General features: G+C 34.9%; 1 protein-coding gene across 2 annotated transcripts in view; it reads left to right on the forward strand.

Annotated features, from left to right (window-relative positions):
- The window catches only part of LOC143256996 (dihydropyrimidinase-like), a 105,154-nt gene that overhangs the window by 12,826 nt on the left and 76,963 nt on the right, over window positions 1-15,365 (forward strand). Inside the window, exon 1 of one of the 2 annotated variants that reach the window (XM_076515025.1) lies at window positions 5,587-5,717. The exons of the other annotated variant lie outside the window; for it this stretch is intronic. Within the exon in view, the coding sequence (XP_076371140.1) occupies window positions 5,673-5,717 (45 nt within the window). The 5' untranslated portion in view covers window positions 5,587-5,672. Of the gene's footprint in view, window positions 1-5,586; window positions 5,718-15,365 lie in introns of those variants that run through there. 2 annotated transcript variants of the gene reach the window in all.

Here is a 15,365-nt window from a genome sequence, read left to right on the forward strand (position 1 = left end):
AGAATTTTAAGATTGGAATTTTAAAGTTAACTTATTTCATTGTACTTAAAAATGAGTTTGTTGCCTGTATAGAAAATGTACAAGATCAAAAGAAAAACAGTGGACAAGTTTTATTCAATTGCAATCGAAGTACTTGCAATGCTAATAAAATGTTAATAGCTTTCGCATGTTATTCGGTTATGCATTGACATTTCTTTCAATTAGCTTGATTCAATCTTTTTGTTATTACGTTTACATCGTTGAATAAGATTGATCTTCGAGAATGTAGCCGTTGGTTTATAAGAGTGGTTATCGCGCCGGGCCGTGGGCTGCAAGGTGAAGGAATTCCGTCTCGATAGAGTTAAACATGCTTACGCACGTACAAATGTACATGCGTTATAAGACTTGCAGTCAACCCATTATTCAAGTCAAAGCCGAAACAAGCTCTTTTGGCGGTGAGTGCTGCGCAATGGCTGCTTTCTATCTACTAAGTTCCTCGAAGCGAGGGTCGGATATATCTGAACATTAGGATCTTCTGACCTAACCGTTTAGCTCATGTGTCGCATAAGATAGTAGTCACGTCGAAAAGATGAAATATTTTATTGTTTGAACCATGTTTATTACAGCTATGTTCAATGAGCACCAGAATCATTGTCTTATATCGAGAGTTCTAAATTAGATTTAAAGTTCAGTATGCGTATGTACGAACTGAATAAACTACAAAAATAGTTGTGTAAACTATCTAAGCTTAATAAATGTTATGGTGATAGTTTTAAGATAAAATAAGCGAGGATTTTCTATACTTTTTTTAGGCTTAAATAACTAAAGACGAATTTATTTACTGATATAATTTCCAGTTTTTTTAAAGAGTGAAAAGTCGTTATACGTTGTTGTTATCAGTTAAAACCGTTATTCTCAAAGACTCAGGCCTAAAGTTAATTTACGAGAAGGTGATATAGCTTCGAGTAGTACAGAAGTATTATCTTGACCTTACGAAACTTAGAAAATAATTAATTCGAATCGTTAATTAAGGAATTTTCGTACTGTTTGGTGGTTAAATTAAAAACGACTTATCTAATACAAGAGTGTTGATTTACTATAACAATTTAATAAAACAAAGTAAAATAATGAAATTCAAATAAACTCTACATGTTTCAATCGGACCATTCATCCACTCGTCCTCAGAACAACAGTAAGCTGTGGAAAGTGAAATGGAGCTCCATGTTCATTTTTCTTTTGAGGATGACCTGGTTATAAACTTTGCAATTTAATGCGAGTGTTTCTTAGTAACAAAATATTTGGGTCAGCACATCTACTCAGAGCAGATTCTGGATGTTAATTGTTACAAACAAATGCTGAAAGAAATATTAGCTTTTCTCTATAAATTTTCTGCAGAGTCGGTGGTACAAGATTTTCCAGAACTTCTACAGCATGACATTAGTTTCACTGCGCATCACGGTTTAGAAAATACGGCCATATCTACAAAGACGTCTTGATTATCGTTGGACTGATGCTCGTTCTTCTAAAACAGTACTGTTCATTACTCCAAGTAATAGTTTGTTTACTTGTTTTTCCGCCTGAGTTTCACATTTGAAAAGCTCAGTAGGAATAAATGTGTGGTTTATGACACACGCTTTTATGTATTACCGATGAATGGCGAGTAAATGTGTTATTATGCACTTCTGGATGATGAATTTAACGCCAGACGTGTGTTTCCATTTCACATTTCGCGGGAATCGAGGAGAGATTGTTGTTGGTGGCTGCTCGATGTTCCAGACAAGCATCTCAGCTCTGCAGCACACATTATTCACTGTTGATTTGGCGGGATATTCACGCCAATCATTATTCGTTTTATAAGATTCAAAATGCCTTTTGCCCGTGCTATCTTGACTCCACCTGTTCTGTCTATTTGTAACAGCGGCTTTATCTCTATAAATTCCATGCCGCAGCGCACCATGGGCTATATAAAAATTCTGTGAAGGCTAATCCATTACTATATGTGATATGTTATTGCAATACGTTTTGGGAATATATCGTAATTGCCTGTGTAGATGTTTCTCAAATTAAAACTGTTTATTCTGAAGGTCAAAAGATCGTGTTCAGTCTGTGATAAATAACAAAAAAGAAAAGAAATAATAAACCATATTTTTATATTATATAAATGTTATTTTTCATAACCAATGTTTCTATGATGTGTTTTTTTTTAAGTTGCCTTCCCCATTTGAGATGTTTATTCAAAAGCAAACTCATTTCAGATATCTGTCTATGAGCTTTAACGTTTTATATCTTAAATTTGAGTTTTGTTTTATCTATATGCATTTTTATGTACTTATTTTCCCTCTCAACTATTTGTATGAAGATTCCAATTAATAATATTTACACTTAGGTTTAACAGAAGTTAAAGAAAATTATGGAAGAGACGAAAATGATCACTAGATGTCGCGGTACAATAGCATCTTTCCATATAATTATCAAGATTCATGCATTTGACGGTAATTTTTCTCATCACACTGTGTAAATACTTTTAAAGGTTAACAGTGTTTAACTGTTACAAAACGTAACAGCAATCTGTGATTATAACCATTAATGTAGTAGAACTAGGATATTTTTAAAGCAAATACTTGTAATAAATTGTAGTTGGTTTGAAGTTAAACATAAAGCTACACAAAGGGCTATCTATAATCTGCCCATCACGGGTATCGAATCGCGGTTTCTAGCATAGCAACTCCGAAGACATATCACTGTGCCACTAGAGAACCAAAAGCTTTTATGATGCTATATAAATTTCTGATAATACATGAATTGTATTATGAGTCAAACATACTACACCACTTATATAAGTTTATATGAAAAATGGTTTATAATTATAAACAAATGAAATGATTGAAATGCGACCTAAATATATATGTATATATTTAATTAATATAATTAATATTTAGTGTGTGTGTTTTGTTGTTCTTGTTTTACTGGTACACCACTGATCGTGACTATTTATTTTCAATGTTTCTTTTATTTCCATGTTTATAGTTTGGCTTATCACTGATATTAGTTCTTTTACAGTACGTTAGTGAGCTTGGCTGCGGTTCGAACCGTGATATGCTGGTGATCATACTCTGTATTTCCAACTGTGGAAGAGTTATAATAGTGACAGTAAAATCCGTCATTTGGCTAAGAGTAATTGCACAGACTACTGACTAAGTGCCCACATTCTGGTCAACAGTTCTAAGTTATTGATGGCTTTATCTGACATCTGTGGATCTCTCTGTCTTGGCAATTTTAATAGATGCGTCACGTAAAGTATTGTTCAAGTTGGAAATACCAATCTCCAAATTACATTGGATTATCAGCATCGGAAATTAGTTTAAAATGCACAGGAAACCGTATTTAGAGGATAAAGTATATTTTTACACATCTTGGCCCAAAACCCTGACACTGAATTTATCCTTTGAAAAATATTTATCGTTTGTACCATTAACCAATGTTATCTCTAATGTTTTCAATCCATGTGCGTAATTCATTTTTTTTTACTAGTATCAAGACAATGTGCAGAGGTGCGCTACCGTTTTTTGGGGAGTGGGAAGTATTTTTAGACCACTGATCCTATTTTGATCATTAGGCCGCTTTGCATGTTGGTTACTTGGGCTTAAAGCCTATCGACTGCCAAAATCGTTAAGGTTCCTAACCATTAGTGCGCAGCTGTAATAATGAAGTGCGTGGCCGCACAGCTTAGAGGGAACACTGATCTGCACTCTGATAAAGAAGTGAAAGTGTTCTCCTATTATACCACATGCACTCAATGAAAAGTTAATAAACATACGGTATGCATTAATGGAAAAACAAATAAACATACTGTGTTTATTCATGCTAAGTTTGGTTGTTGTTAAGCATAAAACTGCACAATGGTCGATCTGTGCTGTGGCCACAAAGGGGATGAAACCCGGATTTTAGCGTTATAAGCCTTCAGATTTACAACTGAGCCACTAGGGGGTTTCCTTAAAAAGTTTGTTTTTGAATTTCGCACAAAGCTACTCGAGGGCTATCTGTGCTAGCCGTCCCTAATTTAGCAGTGTAAGACTAGAGGGAAGGCAGGTAGTCATCACCACCCACCGCCAACTCTTGGGATACTCTTTTACCAACGAATTTTGACCGTCACATTATAACGCCCCCACGGCTGAAAGGGCGAGCATGTTTGGCGCGACCGGGATGCGAACACGCGACCCTCAGATTACGAATCGAACGTCTTAACACGCTTGGCCATGCCGGCCTCTTTAAAAAGTAAATAAGTATGTTTATCACGGTGTTTAACTTTTTAAGAATTATTCAAACCAAGATCCATAAACAAATTCGATCAGACAGACATTGAAACTCATGATTATTGTTACCTATTTAACTTCGTGCATGTCCAGTACATCAGCAAACGATATGGTTTGTTTGCAATTAAGCACAAAGCTACACAATGTGCATTTTCCCACCTCGATAATCGAAACACGATTTTTAGCGTTGTAAGTCTAAAGATATTACGCTGTGTCACTAGAGAGGGCATCAACATACGAAAAATAAATATTTTATAGCAAACAAACAAACACACACACACGTAGGTATATAAAGAAAGATTGTTTAATGTTGGACGTAAAGCTACATAAGGGGATATTTGTGTTACACCTGCCATGGGTATCGAAACACGAGTTATAGTGTTATAAGTTTTCAGACTTAGCGCCAAACCACATAGGGAGAGAGAATATTTTGTCGCTATTAATAAGCATATAGTAGCCTTGAACATGTCCAAGCTTTCCACATAACTTCTATTAAGCCCAGTACGTAAATATACGTTTTAAAATTTACATTAAGTTACTGCTGCACTTTTTAATTCTTGATCTATTACCTTCTGTAATTTTAATGTATTAGTTCCTGTAATAATTTGTTATCAAATGATCTAAAAAAATCCTTGTAACAATATTTTCGTGAGACACGATTGCTGTTTCCATACAGTAAGAATCTTTGGATAAAAGTTCCTTAAATTTCTTTAAAAATTACATACGGGTTCTTGTTTTTTCATTCCCTACTTCTAAAATTTTATATTGTGCAGTTCGCTCCAATTTTACTATTACTAAAGTACGAATGCCTTTTTAAATATTGTTTCATTCAAAGCAAACACGATACTGGTTCGGAGACCAGAACATAGTTATTTTTTCGAATACCATTTCCAGAAAATCAATGTTGAAATTTGATATAATTCTCTAGTATTATCTGAATTATCTAATGATGAAGTAAGTCGTTCTGATGACATGCGATATTCCATGTTTTCAACTTTAAATAACCAGACAACAAAGCTGTGATCTTCAAAGAACTGGTTAGCTCGCTAGGTTGCTTTCTAACAGACTGAAAAAAGGATGATGTCATTTGTATTTAATCACGACTGGAGTCAAAAGTCAAAAATATAATACCTACAATCCTGTGCAGGTGTGTTACTTGCGTTGTAACCTTTCTAATAAATCTTCAACATGTGCTAAGGTGCTTCTGGTGAAGATTCGTAGTTCGTGTTTTTCTTTTCTTTTTCTTAAGACAAATGTGATCTGTGCCATTCTCTGATTGGTTCCCTAAATTATGCTGTAGGTTGGTGACTTTGAAGCTCTCTTAAGAAGTTTGTTCATTTCTAGCCAATCTCAAAGAAAACGTGCTGAAAAGGTACGAACATGAAGGAAGAAATGTTCACTGTTCAGGCACCTGCCCGTCTACAGGTAGGGTTATCTATATCCGTCTATATAGGTAGGGTTAACTACTCAGTCTTTCCATTTGTACAGGAATAAAAAAACGGAAACTGTTTCTGTTGATATGTCTTTATGCCGCGATAATTTATTTTGTACCTGGTAAAAATCAAACAAACCACCGGATGTTTGATGTTCTCTGATCCAAGAAAACAAGCAACCGTTTACCCATTGTGTTCACAGGACGAAGATAACAAACCTTTAAAGACAAATAACTTATAACTGATAAACTGCTGTTTTAATATGAGCCTCGTAGAAAACTGTTGTTGAAACGTCATCAGTTATCAATCTCTAACGAAAAATAACGATTATGAACGTTGCTTTAAATTATTTCTGTTTTACAATCAAAAGCTGATAAGCTGCAATTGTTTTTCATTTTGGCACTTTTTTATTTGGCGTCTTTGATTAATAAATATAAATTATGTAGGTTACAAAAATTAGTTAGATGTTTGATACAACTATACTATCATGTGAATTAAAAATGATTAAACTTATGCATACATGAGGTAGATAACTAACGTCGTGAATCAAACCTAAAGTAAAACATTTATACTTAAATAACTTTTTTAGAGATAATAAACTATTGAAATCTTAGGCAAAAATCGAGGACTTTTAATTATCTGTTATTTAACTTTCCCTTTTATGCGTTCAACTCCATGATAACGTTCATCACTTAAAATTCCTTGTTATCTGTTCTGCTGAATGATAAACGACATCATTTAAAATTATTATTTACTTATTCTACTGAATGGTAAAGTTCATCACTGAAATTTCATTTTACTTGTTCTACTGAATGATAAGGTTCATCACTTAAAATTCCCTTTCATTTTTATACCGAATGAAAAGTTAATCACTCATAAAATTCCTTTTTACGTGTTCTGCTGAATGATAAATAACATCACTTATGATTATCTTTTACTTGTCCTACTAAATGATAAAGTTCATCATTTATAATTCTCTTTTATCTTTTCTACTATATGATAAAGCTCATGACTTAAAATTATCTTTTACCTCTTCTGCTGAATGATGAGATTCAAGCTTTCATTACATTAATCAGTTAGCGTGAAAACACGACACAGGTCAGTGTACGAGAGTCCTTGTATACCTTGAAATCCATCGAAAAATCACCCATACTAGACTATACATTCCTCGGGACTCAGCACATGAAACAAAACAAAAACTCGACATACTAAGAAACCAAATAAACACAGCCATAAAACTATGCTCACCAGATAAAATTAACGATGAATTAGACAAAATAAAACAATACTTCATCAACATCAATAAGTTTCCTCCACAAACCGTAGAAAACATTATACGCACACACTTAGACAGAAAGCAAAATCAACCAACAAAAGTAAATATATCTCACGAATCAAAAAATCACGAAACCATATACTGCTGCATACCATATATTCCCGACATCAGCAAACAAATAACCAACATTTGTCAAAACTAGTAACAAAATATGACATTCCAGTTAATATCAAATTTATTCAAAAACCAGGCACAAAATTGAGGTCTATACAATGTAAAAACTACACTGACAAACACCACACCAACATTATTTATAAAATACAATGTGATAACTGCCACGATTTCTATATTGGAGAAACAAGTAGAAAAATGGAAACCAGATTCAAAGAACATAAAAGTCACCTTCACACGTTTTCGAACACTGCAAGTCAAATAAACACAACATAATCATAGAAATCACTCAAATACTAAATAAAGAAACAAACATAAACAAACGCAAAATTAAAGAAGCCTTACTTATACAACAACTTAAACCCAAAATAAACCAATATAAAGGGACGCCCTTATACCTATATTAAATATAATAAAATAAAATTATATATTCAAACATCTAACACCGCCCTCTACATTTTGACACTCAGTTACACAACCCCTTCCAAACATGTGGTCAGCTTCCGGTCAGTTACCTCTTTCTTTCTTTGTGAACCTGACGATGACCGAAGAAGGTCGAAACGTTGTTCGCTCTTCTACGTAAAATATTTTCTCAACCCAAACGAGCCGTTTTTGCATATATATTCCTTGTATACCTGAGCTATGTAGTTTAATAAACGTTGTCTTTAAACGTCACTACTTGATTTAGTTCATTAACATTAATCGCATTCGTTTAACAATACCTCATGAACAATATAGTAATAGTTTTGTTTTATTATCTGTGTACTTATTATGAACTTTCTTACCCATGAATGAACTTATTCCACACGTATAATTCTAATAACTTATTAATTATGGTGCTGCACAACTATATTAACGTTTAACTGAAAAGGGAGTTAAACTGCGGCTTTTACGTTACACTAGGTGTGGCTCAGAATACTTTTATTAGAGCAGTCATACCAATATTTATATACTATTAACAAACTGTTCAACGTGTTTTAACGCTTTTGTGGTAATTTTGTATCCGCATTACAATTTCTTTATGATAAAAATTAAGATAGTATTAATGTGTTTATTAACTCCAACAAAGGACTAAAGCTAAAGCATCAAGGAATATGTTGGTATGTTAACTTCTTGTTCAAGTGGTTTGCCTTTAAAGGCTTCGGTCGTAGAGCTTCAACATCAGTCATGACGTCAGAAAAATCGTGTCCGTTTATCGTTACATACCGAGACAGCTGTAAATGTATGTATCCTCATTTCTCATGTTAGAGACTGCTATAAGTAACTTCTGATCGAAAGTAATCTGTATATAAATCGGAACCAAAAAATAACTTTTAAATTAATCAGATTGTTACATTTTAGTCACGAGATTTGGCCTGCTTAAAAGATTTAATTTAGGCCAAAATCTATATATTAAGCTAACGATTTGTTTGTTTATTTTGAATTTCGCACAAAGCTACTCGAGGGCTATCTGTGCTAGCCGTCCCTAATTTAGCAGTGTAAGACTAGAGGGAAGGCAGCTAGTCATCACCACCCACCGCCAACTCTTGGGCTACTCTTTTTACCAACGAATAGTGGGATTAACTGTCACATTATAACGCCCCCACGGCTGAAAGGGCGAGCATGTTTGGTGCGACGGGGATGCAAACCTGCGACCCTCAGATTAGGAGCCGCACACCTTAACACGCTTGGCCATGCCGGGCCATTAAGCTAACGACCGAAAATAATCTCCATGAATGTAACGCGTGAATATAACAATGGAGTTGAAAATGAATTTTAAAAGTATAACTAATAACATTAAAGAAACTACCTTAAAAGAAAATGAAGCGTATTGTTGTTTATAAAACACAAAAAACCAGGTGTTTATATAGATTTGATAATAAATCTTCTGAACTACAAACGTTCTAAAAAAGAGAGATGCAACTAAAACTTCCTGCATATTTTAAAGTCCACTAACCACATATTTAATAAAACAATTTTAAAAAAAATGGGTGATAATTGTTGTTCTTTAAAATACAAGGTAATTTTCTTGATGTGAAAATTTTATAATGTGGCAAATTTTAGATAACATATGGGGTTAAACGAAAAGACAGAAGGATGCAAGGTTTCGGTTTATTCAGCACATGAAGAGGGTACGCGTTACATCTCTCTCAAAACCGGGTCCTAAAAAGATACGTTAGTGTCTCAATGGTCTTGAGTCCGACAGTGGATAGGGAGTAAGTTTAGGGACTTAGAGCTCTAAAATACGTAGTTCGGTTCCCGATATTTCTCTGGGAGTTGTGCTGAAATAGTGCTGATAGCCTTTTGTACAGCTCTGCCATAGAACTCCGGAGAGTGGACAATGAAATTTGTTGGGACCCCGGTTCAAATTAAAGTATTAGTTTCAAAACTTCAATGAATGAGAAATTAGGAAAACTTTTCACAAGCATTTTCCAATATTGAAAGAAAATATGCAGTGTTGATTATGAGAATGTAATGAATGAGAGTGAAAAATCGTTCTAATAATAGGTTGACCACATTATATCTGCTATATTCAGTGCCTGCAAAAGTATAAATTTTCATTATCTGATGTTTGTGTACAAGAGTACCTAAATCAAGCGAGAAATATGGTTATCATCTCATTATTAATAAAATATTCTCGAGTAAGAAGTTCTCTGTTTTCTTACTTTATTGGAACTTCGCACTAGAAAGGTTTCTTGCACTTTAGATACATATTCCAAAACTCCAGTCATACTAAGTGGAAAAACCACGTTACCGAGTCACATTCTTTTATGAAGTTTTGGATTCAATGAAACATGTTATTGATCCACCGATTGTTTAGTGTGTCTAAATGTGGAGTCAAATCCTATGTTGCAAGTCCTGGTGGCTTTCTATGTAGTCAACGTCAACTGTGGAATTCTGGTTTCTGAATACAAATTGTTTTCTTGATAGGTTGTTAAAGTCGTCAAGCCTCTAAAACAGAAAGAATTTTGTCATATTTTCTTACCTATGATAAAGGACAGAAATGTGTCCAAACATAGGCTTTCTTTTTCACTTGACTATAACTCTGCCAATTATTTTGGCGAGTACTTCTCTGTTGTAAAGCTTGTCAAGGGCTCTGTAGCACCACGTCAGAGTAGTGTTTCAGTATTTGGTGGTGTTGGTTAAGTGACTATATGTGTTATTCATGATCGTTTCTGGAATTACTTTACTCTTGATCATCAGTGAAGATAATTTTTCGCCCGTTGTTTGTTTAATGTTTTCGCTGTGTTTATCATGTGAACATGTTGTACGAGCTCTTAATATGTATATTGTTCCCTGTACCAATTATACAGATACCTATACAGAACATTTTGGCCTACACTATGATACGTACTTCTGTTATATAAAATTTCTCACTTATCATATATATAAAGACGGAACTTCTACACTTTCTAGCTGCATATAGCCGAGAAAATACATGTACAAATAATTTTGTTTCAGTATCCTCAAAATACATCATTGCGCAATGCTCCCTCATACACACACACACATCTTCCTTGAAGGCTCAAAGCGTTTTTTCCTCTGTGAAATTATCATTAGAAAGTAGACGTAACGGATCGAAAGTGTTTTATTTTTCTTTCTGATCTATACATGAAAAGGCACATGTTAAGGGACAGAAACATCATTCGTCTGTAATTTGTTGACAAAAAGGTACGTGTTACTGGATCGAAACGATGCTCTTCTGTGAGTTGTTATTAAGAAGAGACACGTTAACGAATTGAAACGATATTTCTCTATGAGTTGTTAATAAGAAAGTACACGTTAATGGATTGAAACGATGATCTTCTGTAGTTTGTTAATGACAATGTACACGTTACTGGATCGAAACAATGCTCTTTTGTGACCTACTTAGTAGAAGGAATGTGTTAGGAAATTGAATATAATTCCCTCTGTGACATGTTCATCAGAAGTTTACATGTGAGAAGACCGAAACGTCGTTTCTAGGTGTCGTTCCTTGACTGTCTTATCAGCAAGCTGCAAATTCAAGGCCTTTGCAACCTCATCACCAGTTCAATACTGTTATTAACTCGTAACAACATTAAATATCATCTATTAACCTGAAACAACAGTTATTCACCATTAACCTTTAATATCAACTGATATCATTCGTTATCCTATATTGAACACTGTAATGAGGAGATATCAAAAGAAAAGCCCCCCAGTGGCACATCGGTATGTCTGCGGACTTACAAAGCTAGAAACAGGGTTTCGATACCCGAGTTTGGTAGAGCACAGATAGCCCTTTGTGTAGTCTTGTAGTTAAATAAAATACAAAACAAAGACAGGTGGCTACAAAACTAATGTAGCATTGGATTGGTGGATTTGTAGAAATCAATATTATGTGTGTTTGATGTCGATGAATAGTGAGACTTACAAGTGAGAACCTAAATGATTTTTAAAGATGAAAAAAACAAAATAAAAACTAGTAAATAAATGGCCTTTTAACGGACGATTGAGGTTAAAAATAATGAAAAATGAAATCTTCGAGTGACCATCTACCAGGTGATTTAGGAATGAAAAGCGCGAATTACGACCAACAAAACTTGTTTTGGTTTTGATACAATGTGAATATGAAATCTTCATATGATCATCAACCATCGGATAAACGTAAAAATCATAAGAACACTAGAGTTACTGGTGGTAAATGTGATTCAAGTAGAGACAGATTACGAATGTTCATTTCGTATTTCCAGAGATGCCAACCATTACGATTTGAGCGTAATCATTACGATTTTGGTGTATACATTACGACTATACACTCATACAAACAAATATTACAACTTGTTGCAACTCCCAAATTATTATATATTAAATAGGCCTATACAATAAAGTGATAAATTGTTCCCCCAGAAAAGGTGTGAAAAGAAAATTTCTAGTGAGATACAAATAAATTTTGATAATAAATAAAAGACATAGTTCAAATGGCTACTTGCGATAATCATGTTTGTGCTTGAAATAATAAAAATATTTGTATCTCCGACGTCTACCAATATTTTGAGTGCGGTGCTCTTCCATACTGGGTACATGGGGAATCCATAGTTACGTCATCAGTGCTTGTCAGCCAATCAGCGCTCGCGTAGATGGGTATTTCTCATTTTCTAAGCGGCATAGAAACACCAATGCGATTGTTCACAAGATGGAGAAAGAGGCCTCGTTCACCAGATTGTCTTGTTTCTGACAAATCTAAAAGGACTAAAACTTTGAATCAAAAATTTAGGAAAGAGTATAGTGCAAAATATCCGGTCATTGCATCAAAAGTCTGTGACAGTCATGCGTTTTGTACAGTTTGTCACATCGATGTTTCTGTGGCGCATGGCGGGATAAACGATTGTTCCAGACATACAAAATCAGTATCTCACCAACAAATGGCTGAGGCGAAGACAAAAACGATGCAGATAACAGTTATGAGTAATAATTCAGAATATGAAACTATAAATACAGAAGAGATGTTCACGCAATTTGTCATTGTTTATGATTTACCCCTAGCTGTAGCCGATCATGCAGGACATCTATTCAGAAAAATGTTCTCAGACTCTGATATAGCGAAAAAATATGGCTGTGCTAGAACCAAAACTACAGCTATTGTACAAATGTTGGGTTGTGAAAATGACAAAATGATTTTAAGCATACTTACTAACAGTGTTTACAGTTTAGTCACAGATAGATCCACAAACATGGATGACTCAAAACTGTATCCAGTGGTTGTACGATATCTTGATCCTTTGCTTAGAAAAATTGTTTGTTCCCTTTTGACAATGGTGGAATGGAAAGAAGCTTCAATGGGAGAGAATATTTTCAAGCTTTAGGACCATGAACTGACAAAGAGAAAAATTCCATGGGAGAACTGTGTTAGTTTTTCTTCAGACAATGCCTCAGTTATGTCTGGTATAGGTAAAGGTGTGATGGGACACATATCAAGACGACAGTCTAGCATTTACCTCATGGGCTGTGCCTGTCACCTCATGAATATTGCTGCCCAGAAAGCTTCCAGAGAACTGCCCTGCCCAGTTTTTGATATATTGATAGATATCTACTATTTTCTGGACAAAAGTGCTAGCAGAAAACATTTCAAAGAGTTTCAAGGATTGTATGACAAAGAAACAAGAAAAATTCTACAACTTGTTAACACAAAATGGCTATGACATGGGGTGTGCCTCAACAGAATATTGGACATGTGGAAGCCATTGAAGAAGTATTTTCATTGTGAAAAGGAAATATTAGATTCAAAAGGATCTAAACGTCAGGCAGCTCAGTCAGGTAGCAAGGCTTTAACAGCCAGGATATCCTCTCAGTCACACAGGAACACAGTCAAGACATCCTCTCAGCCACACAGGGACACAAGATAACAGTCTCTAAAGGCAGACAAAGAAACATTTTATATAACTCAATATATGTTTAGGCAGTCTGACCTTGAACTAAAGAGGAAACAGTCAATGAAAAAAGAGAAGACGAAAGCTAGCAAGGAAGTAACCAAGAAAAGTTATGCATAGAGCAAGTTAGATAAGTTAACAGTTTTCTTGGACAACAAAATGAACTTGTTATTTTGCCTTTTTCTTCAGTCTGCAATTCCTCTATTTGAGCAAACCAATTTGATATTGCAAAGAGAAGAACCTTGCATACACATTATGCATAGAACTCTGATTACACAAGATAAAAATATACTTGTCAGATACATCAAGCCAGAATATCTTGAAAGCAACATCACTGAACTTGACTACTTACACAAGTCTGATGAAGCAGTTTCTATTGGAAATGTTGCCAAGGAATACATTGTTAAATATGAAAAGGACCTGGATCTGATCAGCTTCTACACAAGTGTCAAGAAATACCATATTGCAGCGACAAATTACGTGATGAAACATTTCTCTCTAAATGATGAACTTCTGATTCACCAAGTGGTTGCTGATCCAAAACTGAAAGTCAGCAAAGATTTCTCTTCTTTACGCTTCTTCACAGACAAGTATCCTGTCCTTGTCAATACACATGAGCACGACACTATTGACAAGTTGGAAAGGCAATATTTGAACTATCAAATTGATACTTTCTCAGAAACTGTCAGAAACACGTTTTGGGTTCAGCTGTCTGCAGTTAAGGATGGAAATGGCAACCAGAAGTACGACATTCTGTGTAGGGTTATGCTTGGAATTCTTACAATCTTCCATTCTAATGCTGACAGTAAAAGGGTATTTAGTTTAGTGACTAAAAACAAAAGCAAGTTCAGACCAAACTTGAGCACCTCAGTTTTGAACAGTATTATAACACACAAAATGTGTATGCAGTCAAATGGACAATGTTGTTATAACTCCTAACCATCCAGAGACATTTTCATGAAAGCAAAGGCTGCAACAGCTGCAAAACTATTGCAATAAGTGTCATAAACATGATATAAACTAGTCCTTACACAAAGGCTTTTTCTGCTTACTCTTTGTGCATGTTGAATGTTGTTTTACCAGTATGTTAGTTAGTTAGTTATCACCCTTAGATTCCATCTAGGAACATAGGGGCCGCAATCGCTTGCGGATTCTTCAACAAGTATTTAAGTGAGTAGGTTGTTAGCCCACTGCACCGAGCCGTCCCTAATTTAGCAGTGTAAGACTAGAGGGAAGGCAGATAGTCATCACCACCCACCGCCAAGTCTTGGGCTACTCTTTTACCAACGAATAGTGGGATTGACCGTCACATTATAACGCCCCCACGGCTGGGAGGGCGAGCATGTTTGGCGCGACGCGGGCGCGAACCCGCGACCCTCGGATTACGAGTCGCACGCCTTACGCGCTTGGCCATGCCAGGCCTAGTATGTTTGTTATTCTGAACTAAATAAAAGACATAATTTCAAAATATTTTTTAAAATTTATTTATTGAATACACAAAACACAGTCATAAATGAGCAATCTATAGCAGTAATAAATAATAATAGTTATAATAATAATATAGTAATAAACAGCTTAGAGACATTTGTCAGGCCTAGTAGCCGCAAATGATAAAGGGCTCTGTCTACAATCATTACGCTCAGTCATTTGAAATAGTTGGCATCTCTGTATTTCATTGAAAAAAGATCCCAGTAGAATACGTCCTGTAACTTTTCAGTAATTTGTAAATATAGTAAATTTTCAAGACTGTTTGTTATTAAGCACAAATCTATACAATATGTTATCTATATTCACCCCACTACTGGTATTTAACCCTGATGTT

This window comes from Tachypleus tridentatus, chromosome 7 (genome assembly GCF_004210375.1).
Source record: "Tachypleus tridentatus isolate NWPU-2018 chromosome 7, ASM421037v1, whole genome shotgun sequence".
Classification (NCBI taxonomy): Eukaryota; Metazoa; Arthropoda; class Merostomata; order Xiphosura; family Limulidae; genus Tachypleus; species Tachypleus tridentatus.